This window comes from Bos javanicus, chromosome 4, assembly GCF_032452875.1.
Source record: "Bos javanicus breed banteng chromosome 4, ARS-OSU_banteng_1.0, whole genome shotgun sequence".
Classification (NCBI taxonomy): Eukaryota; Metazoa; Chordata; class Mammalia; order Artiodactyla; family Bovidae; genus Bos; species Bos javanicus.
Window position 1 is genome coordinate 65,055,358 of NC_083871.1, and position 24,098 is coordinate 65,079,455.

General features: G+C 42.6%; 1 protein-coding gene across 5 annotated transcripts in view; it reads left to right on the forward strand.

Moving 5' to 3' along the window:
- PDE1C (phosphodiesterase 1C) overlaps window positions 1-24,098 on the forward strand; it is a 541,449-nt gene that overhangs the window by 214,152 nt on the left and 303,199 nt on the right. The window contains exon 3 of one of the 5 annotated variants that reach the window (XM_061414181.1): window positions 12,778-12,804. The exons of the other annotated variants lie outside the window; for them this stretch is intronic. Within the exon in view, the coding sequence (XP_061270165.1) occupies window positions 12,778-12,804 (27 nt within the window). The remainder of the gene's footprint in view (window positions 1-12,777; window positions 12,805-24,098) is intronic. 5 annotated transcript variants of the gene reach the window in all.

The window sequence follows — 24,098 nt, forward strand, 5'->3', positions numbered from 1 at the left end:
CTGGAGAATCCCCAAGGACAGAGGAGTCCGGTGGGCTACAGTCCATGGGGTTGCAAAGAGTCAGACACAACTGAGCAACTCAGCATAGCACTAGCTAATTACAACTCAGTATTTTGCAACCAAGTGTTTATTATTTTGATGGCTCTACAGCCTCTGTCTTTTGAGAAGTAGCCCTAAGCAGAGAGATTTCTTCATTTCTAGCTCCATTTTCTGTCTTCAGTTTTCTTTGGTTCATTTTCCTTGGTTCCTGTTTCCTCTTATGGAGGGAACGTGCTCACATGACCCACCTCATAGCTTTTGGAGGGACGACTAAGAAAAATAATGATTAAACGTGAGGCACATTTATATGGCTTTGCTTAAGATCCCTTGTATTGACTGATAGTGTCATGTCCATTACAACATGGGTTTGCAGCAAAGACAGAAACCTGGGGGCTAGGTGGGGTCGTTTCCGCTATTTTAAAGGCAGAAAGAGACCACGACTCAGGAAACCAAATGGAATGAGGCTCTTGTCTTGGACCTTGTGGGGACTGCTGGGTGTGAGCCAGGCAGTGAGGCTAGGAGCTTGGAGCCTGCCCCCTGCAGAAGGGTCTGGTGGAGCTTGGCTGGGTGGATGGAGCTCCCTACACCCTGCAGGAGGCCATCCTGTTGTATAGGCTTGTCCAATGGGTGCAGCCTTGTGCTGCTGCTCCCAAGGTGTCTTGTGGCACACACACTGGGCCTCTGACTCTTGGAGCACCCAAAGTTCTGCGATAGTGCTCACCCTTCACATCACCTCGGCCTCATTCATGGCCCTTTTCCTGACAGCTCGTTGCCTGCTAATTTGTTTCAGTCGTATCCGACTCTCTGTGACCCCAGGGTCTATAGCCTATCAGGCTCCTTTACCCATGAAAATTTCCAGGCAAGAATACTGGAATGGGTTGCCATTTCTTACTGCAGATCTTCCTGATCTAGGGATCAAACCTGTGTCTCTTATGTCTCCTGTGTTGGCAGGTGGGTTCTTTACCATTAGTGCCACCTGGGAAGCCATCCAGAAGTGGTCCCCCCACCATTCTTTTCCACTCCCTTCCAAAGGCCTATTGCAGGGACCCAGTATTCAATGTTCAATTAAAATATAGCTTTCCTTTCCCTTGAGGCCACTAGAAGCATGAAAATCAACTTGAGGATGTATTTTGGCTGAAAGTCACTATTGGACATCCAAAGAACATTAAATACTATTTATCCAGATTCCAAACACCCAAAATTCTTAAATAACCAAGGCTTTTCCTACACTTTAGAGACACTGAATAAATCTAGCAGTGGAATATTAGTCTACTAATATTAAAACTACTCCCCGATGTGTTTTAGTAGTTCAAATTCAGATTAATATCCCCCCCCCCTTTTTTTTCTCTACTTCTCTGAGTCTTGTCTGAGGATGGCTCTAAGAGGTCTTCAGTTCAGTTCAGTTCAGTTCAGTCGCTCAGTCGTGTCCGACTCTCTGCGACCCCATGAATCACAGCACGCCAGGCCTCCCTGTCCATCACCAACTCCTGGAATTCACTCAAACTCATGTCCATCGATTCGGTGATGCCATCCAGCCATCTCATCCTCTGTCGTCCCCTTCTCCTCCTGCCCCCAATCCCTCCCAGCATCAGAGTCTTTTCCAGTGAGTCAACTATTTGCATGAGGTAGCCAAAGTACTGGAGTTTCCGCTTTAGCATCTTTCCTTCCAAAGGACACCCAGGACTGATCTCCTTTAGAATGGACAGGTTGGATCTCCTTGCAGTCCAAGGGACTCTCAAGAGTCTTCTCCAACACCACAGTTCAAAAGCATCAATTCTTCGGTGCTCAGCCTTCTTCACAGTCCAACTCTCACATCCATACATGACTACTGGAAAAACCATAGCCTTGATTAGATGGACCTTTGTTGGCAAAGTAATGTCTCTCCTTTTTAATATGCTAAGAGGTCTTACAAGTCTTTAAATTACCCCCCCTCCAATATTTTATATTTACTATACTATTCTCTTGCCTGGAAAATCCCATGGATGGCGGAGCCTGGTAGGCTGCAGTCCATGGGGTCGCTAAGAGTTGGACACGACTGAGCGACTTCACTTTCACTTTTCACTTTCATGCATTGGAGAAGGAAATGGCAACCCATTCCAGTGTCCTTGCCTGGAGAATCCCAGGGATGGGGAAGCCTGGTGGACTGCCGTCTATGGGGTCGCATAGAGTCAGACACGACTGAAGCGACTTAGCAGAGCAGAGCAGCAGAGATTCTAGGTTGTTACTTGGAGCCTGGTCTGTTACTATGAGAAACTATAAACATTTTCATGAACAACATCCTTTGTAGCTGATTTGTGAAATATAAGGGTGAATTATTGTAAATCAGGGCTTCCCAGGGGGTGTAGTGGTAAAGAATCTGCCTGCCAATGCAGGAGACACAGGTTCGATTCCTGGGTCAGGAAGATACCCTGGAGTAGGAAATGGCGATCTACTCCAGTATTCTTGCCTGGAAAATTCCATGAACTGAGGAGCCTGGCGGGCTATATGCCATGGGGTTGCAAATTGTTAGACACGACTGAGCGACTGAGCACACACAGCACATTGTAAATCACGCCTCATAAATGTTTAGAACTGCCATTCTGCCTATGAAACCACTGACTGAAATTAGTCATGGTTAAAAAAATGGAAGAACTGTTCAAAGCAGTTGTTTCTGGGAGTCTGAATAGTTTCAGTGAAGGTAACTGTGGCTGAGGAGAATTTAGTTTGAATGCTCAACCTATTCATTCGGTTGACTGCGGAGCTCTGAGTGGTCTCTAGAAGTGCATCTGGTAGGTGAGTGGGCTTTTTTCCCCTGTAATTTGAGCATTGACCTTACTTTTGCCATGTTTAAATTGCTGAAATTTGTAGAGTGTATGTCCAGACAGGAGCCTTCTCTAGATGATTCTATTGTGAGAGAAGATTTTGGAGGAAACAAGGACTTCTGCTTTCAAGGAGCTGTTGTATTGACTTAACATTCACCTGAAATTATAAATGACCAACAGCTGCTTTCTGCCAGGAGCAGGTTATGATAACAAGGTGGGAGGAAGACGGAAGGAGTGCTACAGGAGTAGATAGGAAAGGCTTAAAAAACATTAGACTGGCCTCTGAAGTTAAATTTGGCAGAAGATACATTTTTGTTCTGGCTAAATCTACATGGGAAAAATAGAGTAGAAAATTCAAGCATCTCTCTGGATAATTCAATTAAAAACCCACCCCTCCTCTGGTTTCAGGACTATATCTGCAGAGTGAGATTTTGTCTCAATCCTTTGGATTTATCTCCCTTCTGGCAGTGTCGTCACAGATACTAAGAAATATTTTTGTTTTCAGCTTTCCTCATTGATGTTTATCTAAGCAGGAGACAGGCTTCCAGGAAGGAGGTCACAAAAATCTCTCCCATTCCCACCCACACAGTTTTACTGTACTTAGAACACTGTAAGTGTAAGTAAATATGTGAATGGAGGGATAGATCACTTATGCAAAAAAGTACTGTTTGGACATCTACAAGTGTGGCATTTACTTTCTGTTTTCTTTTTCTAACAGCCTTTCTATATTTTTTCACTGGTGCCACTGATGAGCTCACTGCACAGCTGTAAGCAGTGGATGTTAAGCTAGAGGGAAACAGTGCTTGATCTGCTCACAAATAATGCTTTTCAGAGGAAGGTTTCAGCTTTCTTTTGGGAGGGATCATATTTTGGGGCCTGTTAGACAGTAATCTGAGTGCTGAATTTTTAACCCAGGCCCAGGAGAGAAGCAGGCATGACCAGGAGATTTGGATATTTGTGTCTCAACAGCTGTCTGCAGGCAAATGATGGGGCTGGGGACGGGGAGCGATGAAGACACAGGCCTGTGAGAATGTGGGCGCCTTGGGGATTGTGTGGAGTGACTGTGAGTTGTTGCTGGTATAGATGGGACTTCCTGTGGGGTCTGTGTGTGTGTGTGTGTGTGTGTGCATGTGCACTCTCGCATGCACAACGCATGCATGCTCAGTGGCTTCAGCCGTGTCTGACTCTTTACGACCCCATGGACTGCAGCCCGCCAGGCTCCTCTGTCCATGGGATTTTCCTGGCAAGAATACTGGAGTGGGTTGCCATGCCCTCCTCCAGGGGATCTTCCCAGGGATCAAACCCATGTCTCCTGTTTCCTGTATTGCAGGTGAGTTCTTGACCACTGAGCCACTGGGGGTCGTGTAGTTTAAACTAAATCTTCTCTTTAGAGATTTCTCTTTTTGCCACAACCAAGCCAGAACTAGATAGAAACACATTTGCTCCCAGAAATGAGTTAAACATTGAGTATCTTATGCACAGATCTGTTTCAGATGAATATGCTCTCAGTTTTCTGATTCACCATCCTCAACCCCAAACCACTCTCTCGAAGGTTTCCTTCATTTGACTTTGATCTCATCACTAGTATAAACATACTGGAATTCTATACTTTGGGAGTTGCTGTCCCCAAACATTATCTTAACTTTCTAAGAGCCCTAAATGAAAGAGTATGAATCTATAGGACAATTTTCCCCAATAGACAATCTGGCAGAAAAATTCTTTAGAAAATTGAAGCAGAAACAAATCTTTCCTAATTGTTGGGTTATTCCAGGTGAAAGTGAGTTTATGTCATTTCATTATTTTTTGTTCTGCCTTGGATCTTTGACAGAGCAGGAAAATAGAATCATTGCCCACATGGTTTTTCATCCTATAGCTTATCAGTTAAGAAATATTTGAGCGAGTAAGAGAAGAAAGACTCACTTTCTCTAATATCTTTTTCTCCTTCTCCCCTCAAATAGTCTGCTTTAATGTGCCAGGAGATTGATATATATATATATATATATATATATATATATACACACACACACATATATATATATATATTTTTTTTTTTCCCCTCATTGGTATTTACTTGTTAAAAATATGGGAGGACTTCCCTGGTGGTCCAGTGGTTAGGATTCTGTGCTTCCACTGCAGGGGATGGGAGTTCAATCCCTGGTTGGGGAACTAAGGTCCCATGTGCTGAGTGGTATGGTCATAAATAAATAAAATTTTACAAAGTAATAAAGCAACAAGGAAGATCAAAATAAAATTACATTAAAAAATAAAAAATGGGAAAATCCATTAAGCAATTAGAATATATAGCTTTGCAAATCTAGGTTTTAACATGGGTATCATGTAATATGAAATCACTGGTAGAAATGAGAAGAAATGTACAAGGGCCTTCCATTTTCAGCAACATCTAATGTAGTCTGTACAAATAGTTTAAGACAGATTCAGTGGAGTTTTCTGGGGATATCCAGTTCTGCTAAGTCTGTACCCCATATGCCACTAAAAAACAAAACCAGAGGATCAGATGATCACGCAGGTCCTTGCTTCTTTCACGGGTATTTGTGGCATTTTATCCCAGTCCACTTTCCCACGAATGAGCCACACGTGACCTGAACTTGTGAGAATGTGTATTTAATTCCCTGAGTCTTGCTGTGTGCTTTTTATTTCTGAGTCTGTCCCCCAATCTCCTCTCCCTTGAGGGAACTGAGGCCTGAGAACCAAAATCTCCAAAGCTGTTTGTGTATCAGTAGCAGTAGTGATCTCAGTAAGGAAGGATGGAGATGGAATCTGATGGGATCTGGAGCAGTGTGAGTCATTATTGCCCAGAAACCCCAGAGAAGATTTCAGGCAGAACTGGAATTCTCACCATGCATGTGGAGTTGTTGCGTATTCAATTTCCCAGACCAGAAAACCTTCTTGTGTTCAACTGGGAGGTATCTTGCTGTCAACCTGGAGCCTAAGCACAAGTTTTGGTTTTCCTAAGCCAGATTGTTTGAATATTAAGCCTATTTATAAACCTCATTATTGCAGTAACCATATGGCTCTTACTCAGAGATACTCACTTTAAAAAAGTGAGACTGCCAGGCACTTCATGATTTAACATCAATGCTTAATTGGCTCTCACTCACCCAGGCTATCAGGAAGGATTCCCAGGTCCTCTGTTTGACTTTGAAGTATGTGAAACTTACATGTGGTTGTGGGTGTGTCCAGTACTTTGGAAACTCCTAGCTACCAAAAAGCAAACAAAGCTCTTTAAAAGCATCCTCGCTCTCCCCACTCCTTGTTTCTTGTTATTTCCTTGCTGAGTCTACTGGGCTTTTGGCTCTACTTTACTGTGTTTACTGTGGCTGGAACCACTCCTTAAGTTGGCCTAGTTTCATCCCTTCTCTCTCTGACTGGGTCCAAGAGAGGTAAAATGAAGTTCAAGGTCTAGAAGTTAAGGGTCTAGATGACACAGTCATGGACAGCTTTAAGGAACCTTTTACAATATTCTAGAAGTTAAGGATCTAGATGACACAGTCATGGACAGCTTTAAGGAACCTTTTTAAATATTGGGGGTCAGTGCTCTTTGATTTTTGGTATTGCTCCTGCCTCGGTAGCCACTTGTCAGAATGTGCTCAGCTGGACGTAAGGGGACTGAAGGCTGCCAGGGGAGCTCATCACTTCCCCTGTTCTGTACACCTGCCTGTACACGTAACATGTATACACTATTTGATACTTCTCAGGCAATCCACAGTTCCATAGCAACATTCCAGACTTAAACAAATACTGATTTTTCAGTGAAGACCAGGAGTCTTTTAATTTGCCTAGCAGGTGAACAGATATGGTCCACCATTGATTCTAGTTATAGCATGATATCTCTGTGCTTAGTTGTAACTTCTAGAGGATGCTTAGGGAGTCTGTGTAAGCAACTCACTGGGCTTTAGCCTTTCGGGAATTATCAATAAAAAGGGTTTTTTCTTAAAAGATAATTTTAGATATTTCTAAAGATTATCATAGTGTCTAGTTCCTAAATACTTAGCTTTTCTTCCTTTTTTTTTTCCTTTTCCCTTTCTTTCTGAGCAATGATCCAGCTTTGACATTAGAGGAAAGTGTGTGGATCTGCTAGGCTAACAGGATCTGCCACTGCTGGATGGGTGTCAGGATGAACAGCCTGCAGGCTCCCGTAGGCATGGGCGAACACAGAGAGCTGGGCAAGGATTTAGTTCCTTCTCCACTTAGTAGGACTGAGATTAGCACTTGCTTTCTTTGTGGCCCAGCTGTTCTAAAATGTGGAGAATTGGGAGTATTCAGTTTTTCTACTTTAGAAAACAATCTTAAACTTTTTTTTATTTTAAATTTTCTAATCAATGAAAGACTTTTCTTTTTCCAAACAAAATTTGGAAACCTATGAAATTATATCATTATTAGTTTTGTGATACTCTTCTTATAAATATAGCAGCTGACTTGCGCTTGAACATTTACTGGATGTCTGGCACTGTGCTGAATGTTTTACACCCACTACTACATTCATCTCTCACATCAGCCTGTGAAGTGCACATTACTGTTACCCAAATCTAACAGATAAGGAGACTGGTGGTTGCGAAAGTGATGTAAGTTGCCAAAGGTCACATAGCTTATTGGACACAGTAAGTCGGAGAAGGGATTTAGCTTAGGTAAGTGATCTCAAGCACTATGCCATAATGCCTCTCCTTAAACAAATAAATAAACAAACGACCAATGCCATGTGTGTGTGTATGTGAGTAAGGTAGAGTGCATTCCAGGGAACAGAGCTTGCAAAGTGGTCCAGACTTTCATGGATGCAGTTTCCTCAGTCTGGCCTCATGAAAACGTCCTGCCTTCTGCCTCGGTGTAGGGCTGTGCTCTCTCCATCCCCTACTCTGCCCAGATTCCAGAGCACAGCAGCTTGGTCATTCTCTGTGGTCTGAATCAGCTTAGTCTAGCTACCTGAATCTTGGGACTTCTGATGTATTAATTTTCAAAAAATTATAAATTTAAGTTTGAGAAACCAAAACAAAACATTTAAAAACCTTTCCTTTGTCTTTCAGGGCAAATTCTGTTGAAGTTCTTAAAAACAAAAGGCCAAGAATAAACCAGTTTTTAATCCAGCTCATTTCCTGCATTTGGATGGAAGAGCCCAGTACATTTCTATTGTCGGCTTTGTTTGTCTAGTGTCTGAGTTTCCTCCAGGCATTTTTTGACTTCTTTGACTAATTTCCTCAGTTTTCTTGGAGGGCTTCAGAGTTTGCTTTCTATCTCAATCGGTTCAGGATTCTGTATCCTTAGTCAAGTTACTTAAACTCTCTGAGCCTCATTTCCATCAAGTATGTGTGTATGCTTAGTCACTCTGTCACGTCTGACTCTTTGTGACTCTTTGGACTGTAGCCTTCCAGGCTCCTCTGTCCCTGGGATTTCCCAGGCATGAATACTGGAATCAGTTACCATTTCCTTCTCTAGGGGATCTTCCTGACCCAGGGATTGAACCTGCATCTCCTGCATCTCCTGCACTATAGGCAGATTCTTTACCTGCTGAACCATTGGGCATCCCTTCCATCAACTATAAAGTGACATTAATCTCCTAAGGTCTGTTGGAGGTCAAAGTGAGTTAATTTAGGTAACAGACAAGGAACAGAGGAGGTACTCAACAATTGTGAGCATCCCACCACTGTCCACCTCACAGGCCTTCTCTCATTGCATTTCTCCTGTGTGTAGAAAACCATGTCTGTGGTAGATGTCCTCACTGCTTATAGTGAATTATCACTGAACAGAAGAAAAATGAGTAGAAAGAAAACATTTTGGTTAGTGTCTTGATAAATCCACTCATTCACACAGCATCAGTGTATTGAGCACTTGTCATTTGTTAAGCACCACGTTAGGCAAGAGAGAACCATTAGCAGATACTGGACAAGCCATTGATCTTGCCATCAGTGTAACAGATGAGCTCAGTCACCATGGAACACACAAAAGGGATGATCCAGTGTGGGAGGCCCTAGAAGGTTTTCAGGAGGAAGGTTTTCAGCTCTCAGCTGAAAGCATAGGACTCAGGCCTCACCATCTTGCTGAGTCAAGATGATCAGTGAGTAGGATCTTGAGTAGAGCAATTTCCATAGATCTGTATTTTCTCTTGTGTTTAAGCAGTGACCTTTCAGCTCCAGTGTAAGAGGACACTGTTTGGGTTGGGTCTCTTTTGATGAGGGAGCTGTCTGTCTAAATGGGACAAAATGGGAAGGGAGAACTTCAGAATGTGTGAGTTCAGGAATGCATTGATGATGGTGGGGAGTGCGTGTCAGGGAGGTGAGTTGGACTGAAAATCAGATTTTTGGTCTCTCTTTTTTGGGTCTACCAAAGGCACAACCCATATTTTGGTAGTTGTGGGTGACAGCTACAGATGATTTATTTATTTTGCCAGCAGACATTTGTTGCATGCCAACATGTGCTGGTTGATGTGCACACCCTTGGGATAGATACAGTGAGCCCTATGATAGGACCCCTAGGCTCAAGAAACTGAAAATGAGGGGCAAAGGGTCCTAAACCTTTTAGAATGGCCCTTACATGGCATGCACTGTGCCGGGTAATTCAATACACTATATTCTCTGAGCTCATTCTTCCCATTTTAGAGATGTGGAGGCTAAAGCTTGCTTTAGTGTTGAGCTTGTCTGAGTCTCAGTTAGCGAGGGAGAAGTTGGGTTTTGAACCAGGTTTATCACATTCCAGAGCCCTATCACCTTTCCACAGAGTGATGTAAGAGGTGAGCCCCCTTCTCTCTGGTGTCCTCTTTTTTCTTTATTACTTTTCTTGATTAGCTTTGTTTTGAGCACTTTTTAGATTTAGAACCTGCTATCTGCTTTCGAATCTGGCTGAGGTGAGCTGGTTTGAGGCCACCAGGCATACCCTCCTCACCTGCTTGCCCCACGTTCTTACATATTTCTCATTGTTGAATTCTGTCCACCCCAACCCTCCCCCCCCAGCCGCCGCCACCCCTGCCCCAGTCCATCAAAACTACCTCTTTGCCAAAGCTTCCTGAGCCATGTCTCAGTCTTGGTTGTTATAACAGAGTAACACTTTTGGTAACATGTCTTAATTTCCTTTTTTAGAATTCACATTCTTTCAGAGAGTGGATCTTAGCAGGGTTATTATGAGGATTAGTGATACATGTCGGAGAAGGCAGTGGCACCCCACTCCAGTACTCTTGCTTGGAAAATCCCATGGACGGAGGAGCCTGGTAGGCTGCAGTCCATGGGGTCGCGAAGAGTCGGACACGACTGAGCGACTTCACTTTCACTTTTCACTTTCATGCATTGGAGAAGGAAATGGCAACCCACTCCAGTGTTCTTGCCTTCTGCCTGGCAGCAGCAGCAGCAGTGATATATGTTAAGTGTTTGTTACTAGTAGTTGCTGAAAATGGAAGCTTTTCTTATTTTTGTCCATTTTGATGCTCTCAGGGTTCTCAGTGGTGTTGGTATGTGGTCCTTTGCAGATGCTGGGAGAGTTCTGTGGAAGCCAATAGCAAAGGTTGTCTTCTTCTGGCCTCTGAAGATGCCCTTTGTTGATACAACTAGTTGAGTTTCTGGGTGGGAACCAGGGGAATCCATCTGGTCTGAGTGTCCCCTTACCTTCGGTCCTTGCACACTTTCAGTGGGTTATTTTCCAGTCTTGCCAAACACTTCATAGCTCGGTTTGTCAGACAGCAGTTCTAACGAGGTTCCAGGGCACGGGTCACACCCACGGGTCACTGTGCTCTGTGCCTGTAGATGAAACCTCTGCCCTTGTTACTGCCTGGTGAGTGTGAGCTGTCACTGCTGGAGAGGGGTGTCTAGGATGGTCAGTGCACATTCATCACAGTTTTTGGAGGGAGTGCAAAACATTGTTTTAAGTGATGGGATACAGTGGCTGCTGCTGCTGCCGCTAAGTTGCCTCAGTTGTGTCTGACTCTGTGCAATCCCATAGACATCAGCCCACCAGGCTCCCCCATCCCTGGGATTCTCCAGGCAAGAACACTGGAGTGGGTTGCCATTTCCCTCTCCAATGCATGGAAGTGAAAAGTCAAAATGAAGTTGCTCAGTTGTGTCTGACTCTTAGCGACCCCATGGACTGCAGCCTACCAGGCTCCTCCATCCATGGGATTTTCCAGGCAGCAGTACTGGAGTGGGGTGCCATTGCCTCCTCCAGGGATACAGTGGAGAGGCATATAAAAAATCTGCCTTTGGGGAGCTGAAATTCAGGTGGGTGATCTTTATTTCTCACTGTAAAGTCTTGAGAGAGGTGCTCTGATTATTCCCATTTTACAGATGAATAAACTGAAGCTCAGAGGGGTCAAATATATGGTCCAACACTGTAGAGCTGAGTGGCACAGCCAAGATTGGAACACAAGTAGTTTACTCTAAACCCCAAGCCCTAACTCATTAGGTCAACTGTTAGTTGACCTTCTTTCCTACATATATGTTATAATTCAAACATGGAAATATTTCTGTGTTCATCCTATAGATATGTATATCTGTATATGTGACTGTGTATGTAGGTATGTGAATATTTTATACATTTTTTTCTAATTGCAACCTCATTTAATGCTCATTGAAAATAGAAATGCTCATTTAAATAGAAAATATAGAAAATTAATGCAAGTAAAAATAAAAGTAGTGATTCAATACCCTGGGTTCATGGTTATCACTCTGGTGTGTTTTCTTTGTACATATCAGGTCAAGATCACACTGTGGGTTTGGTGCCATACATGGCTTACTTCATTTAACATGTCACATCGTCATATATGTTTTCATTTGAACAAAGTGTCATAGGTTGTAGGGATTCTGAATTTGACACGTCTGTGCCTTTTTTTTTTTTTTTAAAGCATGTGCAACTTACAGTTCTATTAGCAAATCAGTGGCTTGGCTTCCTGGTGCAGTGACTGTAATGGGAATGTTGGTGTGGACCCAGGGACAACTGGGAAGCGTTGCCCTTCCTGGAGATGCTCCTGGGAGATGCATTTTCCTCTCTTACCACTTCTTTTCCTCCAGTACCCTCCAGTAAAGAGTCTTCTAAAACTCTTTTGAGGGTCTTTGAAATCTACAAAAGTTGACACAAACATGAAAAACATTGGGATACATTGGACAATAAACTTTTATGGCCATTTCCTCCTTGAATGCCACAATGACCCAGGTAAGAGAGACAGGGCAGATGTAACCTCCCTCTGATAGATTGAGAAGCCCCATGCCCAAAGGATTTGCCCCTGGCTAAATGAGGAACGTAAATAGGAGTGGTGGAATAGACCTCCAGCCACTGTGCTTCCTGGGACTTGTTTTTCTGGGGGACCGAGCTCACAGCTGAGCCAGTAAGTAGCAAGTTCCTGATGCTGCTCTCACCACTTTTGCTTTTAGACATTCCCATTGTCCTCTCCCTTACTCCTTCCTTCTGTGAAGACCTTATGTCTGATCTTACGGTCTAGTTGCATGATTACACATTTATATTTTAAAAGGCAAATCTTTAAAGAGACTTCATTACAAGCTGATGGGAATAATAGTAACAATAATGACAGTACGAATAGCTAATAGTTATTGACCATTTAATATGCCAGGTATAAGACATGCTTTGCAAGTGTCTGCTCACTTATTCCTCAACAACCCCATGAACCTGCTGAAGGGCTGAGATTTGAACCTGGTTCTTGCTGTCTTTAAGGTCTGATCTCAACCAAGATGCTACAGTGCCCTCAGAGGGGAAAGGGCGCAACATCCTCTGGGGATGCTGTGTGTAACTGCCAAGACTGTGGTTCTATGCATTCAAGCTCAACATTCTGTAACACAGAACTTTTAAGTGGGCTTTGAGATCCACCGGCCTCACAGAGAGAACTTTGTACAGTTGATCACCTCTGTGTCCATCCCCACTGAAGCTTTTTCTCACCTACCACCTGCAGCAAACTCTCTTCTGATCTGTGTTTATGCTTCTTTTCCCACAGGAGGAAATATAAGAAAACGTCCCAGAGGTAAGAGCGTCTCTCTGAGAAAGGGGAGCTGGTTGGTTGACTCCTCTGTGTCACGGTTCTTCAAAAGTCAAGCTCATGATGGACATTCATTGTAATAAAGAGTCTTGGTTCCTTCTCAGTGAGTTGCCTGCTTTATCTTCTAGTTGTTACTGTTGCTGCAATTAAAAATTGATTGCAGGCATTTGGTGTGGCACAGTAAGTGTATACCCGCACATAAGAGTGGGTCCAGTTGCTTAAAAACTCATTACTGCTGAACTATCCAGTGATTTTACTAAACCTTGACCAGAGTGGGGCTGGGCTAAGGGCGAGTGTGTCAAGGTTTATGGATGGGAGCACAGAAAGGTCTTCAAATGCATGTTCAGGTTTTGGATTCTCCTAGGCTGATTTGCTGACAAAATGCTATTGAGCTCAAAACATAGATACAGATTCCTTAAGGGCAGTCTTTTGATTTAACCATAAAAAGGGTAATTTAAAGTAGAATATCATCTATCATCACCCTCCATTACTCTGTTTTATTGCAAAGAGTTTGGAAAGCACATTCCATAGAAATAGGGCCTCTTAGGTCTTTTATTTGCCAAGCAATAGAAGCCTACGGCTCAGTCTAAAAAGCTAGTGTCTGGTTTTCATTAATTGACTTTGGTATTGTGACTTTAAACAGGTTACGTGAGATAAAAAATTACTGTTGCAATTAAAATCTTCCAGTAGGTTTCAACAATGGTACTTTCAGGGCTTCTTTGGTGGGTCAATGGTTAAGAATCCACTTGCCAGTGCAGGGGACATGCAGAGCAACTAAGCCCATGCACCATAACCAGAGAGGTAGCCCCCACTTGCTGCAATTAGAGAAAGCCTGCATACAGCAATGAAGACCCAGTGCAGCCAAAAAGAAATACATAAAAATAAAAAAAGTCTTTTAAAAATAGTATTACCTTCAGAAGATGACTGTAATATGACCTTTTCTAGAGAGTCTCATCTCATTGTAGAGGCTCCTATGTCCTATGGTTTCTAAATAAAGTCAGTAATCCAAAGTAGTGGTGTCATCATTTGTGAGGAGGTACACACTCATTGAGAGAAAATGAACTAAAACTTTAAAGTTTCCTAGAGGGGTGCTGTACTATTAATAAGCTTATAAAGATGGCCAATAATTTTGTCTTGTTCAGGTTCATCAGGCTCAGGGTAGTGATTGCATTTGAACCACTAAGAATGGTGTAAATTAATCACTTAGATTAGAGGGCATAATAGTTGTCAGTAGTAAAAGGTAATTTATCATTTTTACATGTAGTTAACTAGGGGTATAAGATGTTTCAGTGTTGCCTCAATTTTATGTTAAGGGGAGATAAATAGACAGGTAAGAGGGAGTTTTACAGGAGACCTGCTCAAACCTGTCAGGCTTCAAATTACTATGTCAACTTTTGAGGAAAGCATATTTTTGCATATCTCACATGAACACTGTTGCATTTTGGTGTCAATGTAAAGAAAAGACTGATTTTAGCTTATTAGCTTTGTTGAAGTGAAGTGCAAATTAATAGAGGCATGGTTTGAGCTCTGCTGTTTTTAATCACATACCTATCCTCATATGAAATAGATCCATGTCTGCTAATCTATCACCACTCTTATGGATTAGGACAAAGGTTTTACTTTGCTTGTGATTTTGTAGGTCAGGAATTCAGGAAGGACTTGTCTGGGTGTCTTGGATCTGACGTACCTGGTGTCATCCAGGGCTGCTGGGGATATAGGACCCACGTACAAGATTGAGTCTTCATTTGCACTGCGGAGCTTTGGTGCTCCTTGTTTCTTCTCTGTCTTCACACGGTGTTCATCTTCCAAAATGTCTCCATGAGCTTGAGCTTCTACTGCAAGGTGATCTCAGGGGAGTTGAACTCTTAGCTGGCTTCTTAGGCCCTGTGTTCCAAGAGATAAAGAGTGGAAGATGCTAGCTCCCTGAAACTGGCTCAGTGTCACTTCTGCTGTATCTTATTGGTTAAGGTATTGCACAACCCATCCAGAGTTGAGAGAAGGGGACATAGATTATATCTCTTGATGAAAAGGTGTTGATGAATTTGAGGCTATTTTCATGTATCAAACCTTCAACCTTTTGCAGAATGATCTTGCTTGAGACCTTTTCCAGATATCTGTAAATTGGGAGTCTGTGGATATCTCATTTGATGAATGGTACACAGTTTTAAACATATCTTGATACCTGTCTCTGATGCTGGTATGTTTGAATATATGCTTGTCTCTTGGTTGATTCATTTGGACTGGGAATAGCTGTGATTCCTTTTTCATGTTCAGTTCAGTTCAGTTCAGTTGCTCAGTCATGTCCAACTCTTTACGACCCCATGACTATAGCATGCCAGACCTCCCTGTCTTATCACCAACCCCCGGAGTTTACTCAAACTCATGTCCATTGAGTCAGTGATGCCTTCCAACCACCTCATCCTCTGTTGTCCCCTTCTCCTCCCACCTTCAATCTTTCTCAGCATCAGGGTCTTTTCAAATGAGTCAGTTCTTCACATCAGGTGGCCAAAGTATTGGAGTTTCAGCTTCAACATCAGTCCTTCCAATGAATATTCAGGACTGATTTCCTTTAGGATGGACTGGATTTTTCATGTTAGGGACAGGCATACTAGTGTGGATTCAGCTGGTCAGTTGAATTCTAAGTGTAGTTATTTGGCTTCAGTTGGTGAAGTTGAATAATGAGTCAAGTTGGTGGCTTCATGTAGGAAAATGAAATGACTCAAATGTTACATTAAAGAGCTTTAAATCTTATAGGTTTGCTTTGAACAAGAGGGGAACGACAGCCTAAGGTACACAAATCATCTACCTTTGTTTAAAGTCTTCTTGCTAAGTTTAATTTAATTTCACTCATGTATTTATTTACCTTCAAAAGCAATGATAAGAAAAAAAAAATCCACTAGCTTGCAAAGTCATCATTATCCAACTACAACCCAACTGAGGTAGACATCTTTCTTTACCTTTTTCATAAAATGCTAGGCAGATCTTCGTAGCCCACAAGAAGGATATTTTGATGATAGTGATTCTACTGAGTCTCACATTTAGTGTTAAGGAAAATGTACTCATCTCTTTCAAGAGCAGAATTTCAATCAAAAGAGTGATGTTACAAATACTCTTTACTGGGTTAGCAAGGGCACCTGTAGGTAGGAGGTAAGCTTCTCTCTGCATGGAAAGCCTTACTGGATTGAGCTTTAAATCAACACAATTAAGGGGAACCATCTTTTGGCTTTATGAATGGGTGTTGTCCACGAAGGCCAATCATTTCAAGAGATTTACTGAAGTAGTGAAATGGCAATTTGACAGCTAGAGCGGATGACACCGGAAGCCTGCTTCCCTGAGAAATTCTCGTCAGGTCGTTTTCAGTACAGCTACAGCTTCAGGGTGTCAGGTCTGGCTATGAGAAGTTTATATCTTTGAGAAAGCATGCCAGACCATGTATAAAGTAATACAGATACTTAGAGATAATCTAATATTTCTGGGCTACTCCTAAAGAAAAAAACTGTTACAAAGGATGATGTCTGTTAGAAGAGCTTCCAACACACACACACAAGAACACACACTCACCGTATTTCAGTGTGTGAGGGGAACTGTGACTGTTCAGCACGATTCCAGGCAGAGGTACAAGGAAAGACATATCCACACACCCGAGGGGCCTCCACGGACTGCTGTGCTGTGTTCATATGACTGGTATCCACACACCCGAGGGGCCTCCACGGACTGTTGTGCTGTGTTCATATGACTGGTATCCACACACCCGAGGGGCCTCCACGGACTGTTGTGCTGTGTTCATATGACTGGTATCCACACACCCGAGGGGCCTCCACGGACTGTTGTTCTGTGTTCATATGACTGGTATCCACACACCCGAGGGGCCTCCACGGACTGTTGTTCTGTGTTCATATGACTGGTATCCACACACCCGAGGGACCTCCCTGGACTGTTGTTCTGTGTTCGTATGACTGGTATCCACACACCCGAGGGGCCTCCATGGACTGTGCTGTGTTCATATGACTGGTATCCACACACCCGAGGGGCCTCCACGGACTGTTGTGCTGTGTTCATATGACTGGTATCCACACACCCGAGGGGCCTCCACGGACTGTTGTGCTGTGTTCATATGACTGGTATCCACACACCCGAGGGGCCTCCACGGACTGTTGTGCTGTGTTCATATGACTGGTATCCACACACCCGAGGGGCCTCCACGGATTGTTGTTCTGTGTTCATATGACTGGTATCCACACACCCGAAGGGCCTCCACGGACTGTTGTGCTGTGTTCATATAACTGAACAGTGGAAATACTTTGGTCAAGATGGCCAGGAGTTGCAGTTTTAAGGTCACCAGATAGCGAAACCCTCATAAGTGTGAAGGTTTTTGTTAATTTGTTATTAATCCTAGCTCTGTTTAGCTCTTTTAGTGGAAGTTCTGGTTCTGACTCTGTCTGATTGATGTACATATTTCGTAATTCTAGACATTTCTGTGAGCAATTGAGCCAAACTTGTCTCTCTTCTTGTTAGTTGATATTAGGTTGATAGTTACATGCATAGTACTTTGCAATAATCTCCCATTTTAACAAAAGTTTACTTAATATTTGCTATTGCTATATACTTAAAAAAACACTGGAAATAAGAACATATACATGAAATAACCTCTGTGAAGAGGTTCACAGGCTTGTAGACATGCCTGCTTGCTCAGTCACTCAGTTGTGTCCAATTCTGTTACCTTATGGACTGTAGCCCTCCAGGTTGTTCTGTCCATGGAATGCTCTGTCCAGGCAAGAATACTGGAGTTGGTTGCCATTTTCTACTCCAGGGGACCTTCCTGACCCAGGGATTAAACCCACATCTCCTGTATTGCATGGGTTCTTTACCACTAATGCCACCTGGGAAGGCTTGGGATTGTTAGGTGTGACTGTAAAAAAAATTACAATAAAATATGGTAAGTGCTATAATAGATGTAAATATTGAATGTTATTGGGAACGATTAGGTCTTTGGAGAAGATACTTAAATTATTGTATACTCTTCTGTCACTAGATCACAAAGAGACCCTACAGTGTTTTTTAACATTCATGGTGCTTAGAAGTATAAGTATATTAAAGTCTAATGAGATAGTTGAGTATTTTTGGTTTTCTTCATGTCTTCAGTTATTTTAAAAATGTATGTTTTGCTGAGTCTAGGTTTTTCTCAAAAGGGCAATTGGCTTTAAGATATTCTGGACATTAAGAAGACAGCTCAGGATACAGGCACGTGAAAATAATGGATAAAGCATGTCTTGTACACATAGAAAACAGAATGGCCTCTATCTGCTGCAAGGCAAAACAACGAGTTATTTTTTTCTCTCAAGTGTCTAATGCTTCTTTCACTTGGATTTTTATGTGACTCAGTAATCACATTTGATGAACCCAATAATTGATTAAATCCAGCAAATGATTCCTCTAGTCAGGTCTGCCTGTGTCAGCCTTCACGAATCAGCATACTTAATGAGTCATCAACAGAACCTCCGCCTTTGCTGTTAATAATAGATTGGTGTGTGTGGGTGGGGATGGGCAGGAAGGTGAGTGGATATCACGCTTTGGGAGGACTGGCTTCCAAGTTCTTGTATTCTTGTGTTGACAGGTCCATCTTTTGCTGAACTGCGCCCATTTCATCCCAGACATATTAGGACTCATTGGTGAATCCTGAAACTCTTTGGCATTGTTGACATAGACTCAATGGATATAGTCTTTTACCTTCATGGTAAAAAAGGACAGCCAAATAACTTGTTGGGAAAGTTAAAGGGGTGATAGGTTATGTCAATACACATATTTCTGCATGCTTATGGATAGTAGTCTTGCATACTACTACTTACTCAGTTGTATTGACATTTAGAGCCCATGTATTAGTGGTGACGTCTAATACAAGGGGCAAAGGAATCTTCTAAGAGATAAAACCCTTTAAAAATATTTTCCTATATGTATCTGTGATGACTAATCAATTCTCAAAGTAGTAGGAACCATGTGATCAGCTGTGAGAATATGTCCAGTTTAAGTTCCGAGATTGCCAACGGAGTCAGGGTGACTTTACAGTGAATGGTGGCAGGTACAGTGGGCCAGAGGGAGGAACAGAGTGGTGTGGTGAGAGCACAGGTCATAGATGGACACTGAGACTTAGCCACAAATGATAATCCAAAGGCAGTTAACATGGAAAGTGGTCTATTAGTACTGTGATTTCAGGGGAAACAGCGGGGGAGAGTGGAGGGTGACGGAGGGCCCACATAGGTAGTTTGCTCCGATTGTAGCATATAAGGCAGCTGCTGCTCATTCATCCCTTACTTGCTTAGTCGAGCACAGGCACAGGATCTGGATTCAAGAGTCTGTCTAGCAGGAGCTGGGGACTTGGCCTGGGAGGAGAGGGTGCTGAGGTAGAGTAAGTAGCTCAGGCACTAAGTCTGGGTAGTCTGTCTGTCTGTCTATTTAGGCTGTACTGGGTCTTCATTGCAGTGCACAGGGACTTTGTGGGCTCTGGAGTAATAGGGCTCAGTAGTTGCTCTGAGGCAGGTGGGATCTAGTTCCCTGACCAGGGATCCAACATAGCCTTGCAAGGAGGATTCTTAACCAGTGGACTTTCAGAGTTGCATGGGTGGTTTATTTAGATACCAGTAGGAGAAGGCAATGGCACCCCACTCCAGTACTCTTGCCTGAAAAGTCCCATGGACAGAGGAGCCTGGTAGGCTGCAGTCTATGGGGTCGCTGAGAGTCAGACATGACTGAGCGACTTCACTTTCATTTTTCACTTTCATGCATTGGAGAAGGAAATGGCAATCCACTCCAGTGTTCTTGCTTGGAGAATCCCAGGGACAGGGGAGCCTGGTGGGCTGCTGTCTATGGGGTCGCACAGAGTCGGACACGACTGGTGACTTAGCAGCAGCAGCAGCAGGAATTACCTTGGCATTGAGTTGCCATTTTTTGAGTTAAGAGGACCACCTGGACAAAGTCCAGTCTTCTTTTCTCTTCCGTCTCAGTTCTGAGAATCACTACCATTCTCCCACGCATCCAGGATCTCTTGAGGTGCTTTATGTGGACTGCTGTTGTGTGTGTTTTTCCAACTTTAGCTTTGTGTTTTCTCCCTCCAAATGTGATAAATGGGTCTCTAATAAGTTGTGGGCTTTTCCTCCTCCCTCTTTTCGTTCTCATGATCTTGGTCCAGTCTCATTATCTGTGTCTCAGAGTCTTGAATAGCCTCCTAACTGCTCTTGTTGCTCTGGTTATTTCATCTCCATTCTGCTCACCCATGTCTGATTCCTTTTTCCACAGTGTCTCTGATGATGTCACATCTGTTTAGAAAATAACAACGGTAACTACAAAAGCAACAAACCTCCACTGGCTTCCTTTAAGTTAGTAAAGACTACTTTCTTATCTAGAACTTGAAGGATTTCTACATCTGTCTCCATCTCAGTTTTCCTACTTTGTCTCCGTTATTCCCTCCCATGCACTTTGAGTTCCCATCAATCTCAACTCTTTGCTGATGTCCTATTTGCCTTGTGTTTTGTGTCATCCCTTCTTCATTCATAATTTTTTCTAGTATTTTGAATGTTCTCATTTTTACCTGTTGAATTCCCACTTTTTCCTCTAGGTGTAATTCAAATGCTATTTCTTTCCATGGGGCCTTCTTTCTATCATTCTACCTAAAAGAGAGTTTGTTTCCCCAGTCACTACTTTAGTGCTGGGTACAAGAATTAGTTGGATGCTTGTCCTTCTTCTTGACATCATTGTGATTTTTTTGAGTAGGGACTGTGATCCCCCAAAGCATGGTGCTTTGGACATGGTTGGTATTTATTAAATGTGGGTTGACTTTATGAGTGGATCAGATTGAGATCCTTCATGTATTTCTACCATGGGTCAGAATTAAAGCTAGAATTACCAGGTGGAACTGGGAGTAAATAAGCTTAGATTGATGAATGACTCATACTTGCAGATCACCACATACTCCCACATTCAGGCTCTATTTGGCCTTCACACTGGCCAGGGTGGAGGCCTATGAGGTCAGCAAGCCAGATGGCATGCAAGGGCAAGAACCAAAAAATACACAATTGCTTGGGTCATTGCAGATCCTTCGATCTGCTTTTCTGTTTAAGATCTTTTACTATGGAACTCTAGCGTTGGGTGTAAACTCTGAGAGTGTTTTTGCTGTACATCGGTGCTTCAATTTCTCTCTCTCCTCCATTCAGGCCATTAGTCTGGGAGATGTTTAGTGCAGCATCAATGTATTTGTTTGTGGTGCATTATTCTGAATATTTGATAACTGTGTGGTACACATCATTTGACGGTTCTGTGATGTTTTGCCAAAATGGTTTTGAGAATCATTTTCTTAGATTGCCTAATAAGACCTAAGTGCTTCTGTAAGATTTCAGCAGCACTCATGCTGGCATGTCACTGTGCTTCAGAAGTTAAGCTCAGACTTCCATTTGCCTGAGTAGGCATGTTTCTGTATCCTTCCTAATCCCAGTAGCCCTCAATACTGAAGAGGAAGGATTGACTTGATTAATTCAGTCATCAGTGAGGACTTCCAAATGGGCGCCAAGTCCAGTGTCCAACCGTGTCAGCTTATAAGGCAACTTTTGGAGTGTTGGGAGACTCTGGGTCCAGTAGTGCAGATCAGAGTATCCTAATCTTGGTGCTGTTTGTGTTTTTGTAGCAGCTGTCCTTTGCATCGTAGGGTGTTTAGTAACATCCCTGGCCTCTACTCACTAGATGTCAATAGCAAACCCCCTTAAAGGTTCGTTGGGGGACAAAATCACCTGTGATTGAGAACCACTGGTATGGATGAAAGATTAAGAATCAGATTTATATTCTGTCACTAGTTTAGCTTTGCAAGTAACTCCTCTCTTATCTCAGAGTCCTCTCAGTAAAAGAGAGAAGCTTGAACATAAGAATTGATATGGTTCCTTTTGGCTCAAAAATGTTATTCTCTGATTCTAATTGCTGAGGTGTTCTACAAAAAAGCTCAGACCACCAACCAACATGTATAGTGATGACAAACACTCTGTGACCTATAACTGAGTCACTGGGGAGGAGCAACATTGCTGATGAGCATGGAGGTCACTAACATAGTCTGGCCCTGTAGTGATGGTCCTTTGACCACAAGCCAGATCGCCCATGATTTAGATACTTCCAGCTTCACCTAAACAGAGTGAACTAATCATGAGAAGGATATTGAAAGGACAATTGTCAAAACATAAACTTTGGCAAAAACATAAGTGTGTCTGAAAGGTACTCTGTTGATCAGATTTATTGTATGTCTACCACGTGGTAGGGCTTCATGCACATTATCTTATTTAATCTTCACAGTGATTCTGGTTCACAGATGAAGAACTCAGGGAAAACAAGTAACTTGACTGATGTCACAAAGCAGAGAAATGATTGGGCTAGGGTTTAAAGGCAGATCTTTGAGATACCAAAATGTCTAATTTTTTTTTAAATTTAAATTTATTTATTTTAATTGGAGGCTAATTACTTTACAATATTGTATTGGTTCTGCCACACATCAACATGAATCCGCCACGGGCGTACACGTGTTCCCCATCCTGAACCCCCCTCTCAACCTCCCTCCCCGTACCATCCTTCCGTGTCTGGTAGTTTTATAATTTTTTACAGCTGTTGAAACCCACCCCCACTTCCAAATGAAGTGGTTCAAAACCGAATAAAGTCAAAAGGATCAGAAAAATATGCCTTTTGGAGTTCATTTCCCTACTCTGTCAATTTTTATTTTCTCATCAAGACATTTTACATTTGAAAATTTTCATATTTGGTTTCAGCCCAAAAGTTAAAGTTCTCAGGAAAATTCAATGAAGGCTTAAAAAAACCCCAACAAGCTATATTTAAATAATGTGATTTAAAGGGGAAAGGGGAAAAATTCTTCACCTCTACCACCAAGTAATGTTTTTTTCAAAATTATCTATTTTTGTACTTAACCACTTAAAATGCTTTGAAGCAGTGTAATCAGTCACACATGAATATATAACCCTTTATGCATAAAAAGTAAATAACAAAAATAGAATCAGATAAAGGAAAACTTGTATTTTTCTGTCCTCTGATTTAATATAATAATGACTTTTCAAAGTTCATGAAAAAAGTTCACGGCCTGAATTTTCCCCTGTGTCTCTGCAGAAGTAGAATCATGCTATGCTCTGTATTGTTTATTCCTGTAACTTTGGGGAAGGGGAACCTGCATGAAAAGTTCTAAGCAAGCTGGAGGGAGTAGACTAAATTGAGAACATGCTTTGGAAGAGGCATGTCTGTAATCTTTGCTCATCCGTGAAGAGAGAAGGGCAGAGGGTTGGGTCAAGAGCGGGGGTTTAGAGTCACCCATTTCTAGACTGAAATATGAGTCGTGGCACAAATCTTGCGTCAGGCTTGGGTAGGTTCCCTTCTTACCAGAGCTTTCATTTCCTATAGGTCCAGTGGAAATGTTAATACTTCCTGGGGTTCTTGGGAGCCCAGAATGAAATCGTATATGTGAAGCACATAAGAAGTTTTTGGCACATGGAAAGTGCTTAGTCATTGAAGGCTTGGGGGATCCCTCAGAGAGAAAACAGCATTTGATGGTCATTGTGCAAAGGGCTTGTGCTTTGAGAGAACAGGGTCACGTAAGGGAGCTGGTAGGAAGCAGATGGCCCTGCTCCTTAGGGACAGGGACTGTGTCTTATTTACTGAAGAGTGGAATCAGCCTTAACCAAGTGATTGGTGACCATCTTTTGGAAAGAACGTTGGAATAGGTGGGGTGGGAGAGCACTGTGCAAGGTCGACAGCCTCTGGGACATGGGCCTTAGGAAGACAAACTTGGAAGGGCCCAGTTTAATGTGGTCATAAAAGGTTTTTCCACAGGAAGACTCTTACTCATAGTTCATCTTCACATTTAGTTTTCTATTTTGAGGGAAATTTTATGTCATTTAAACTATCACAGAGGGACTTCCCTGATGGTCCGGTGGCTAAGACCCTTTGCTCCCAGGGCAGGGGACCTGGGTTCTATCCCTGGTTGGGGAACTAGAGCCCACATGCTGCAACTAAAGGTCCTGCGTGCTATAAGGGAAGACTGATGATCCCACATGCCACCACTAAACCCTCATGCACCCAAATAAATAAATATTAAGAAAAAATCACAAAGTGAACAGCGCTTTGTTTTATTGGCTTCTGGCAGGCACTGTAGAGTCAGAATGCCAGGCTTCTAATCCCTGCTCTACTATTTTCTAAGTGTATGATATTTAATAAACTCCTTGATTTCTCTAAGCCAGTGGTTCTAAAGT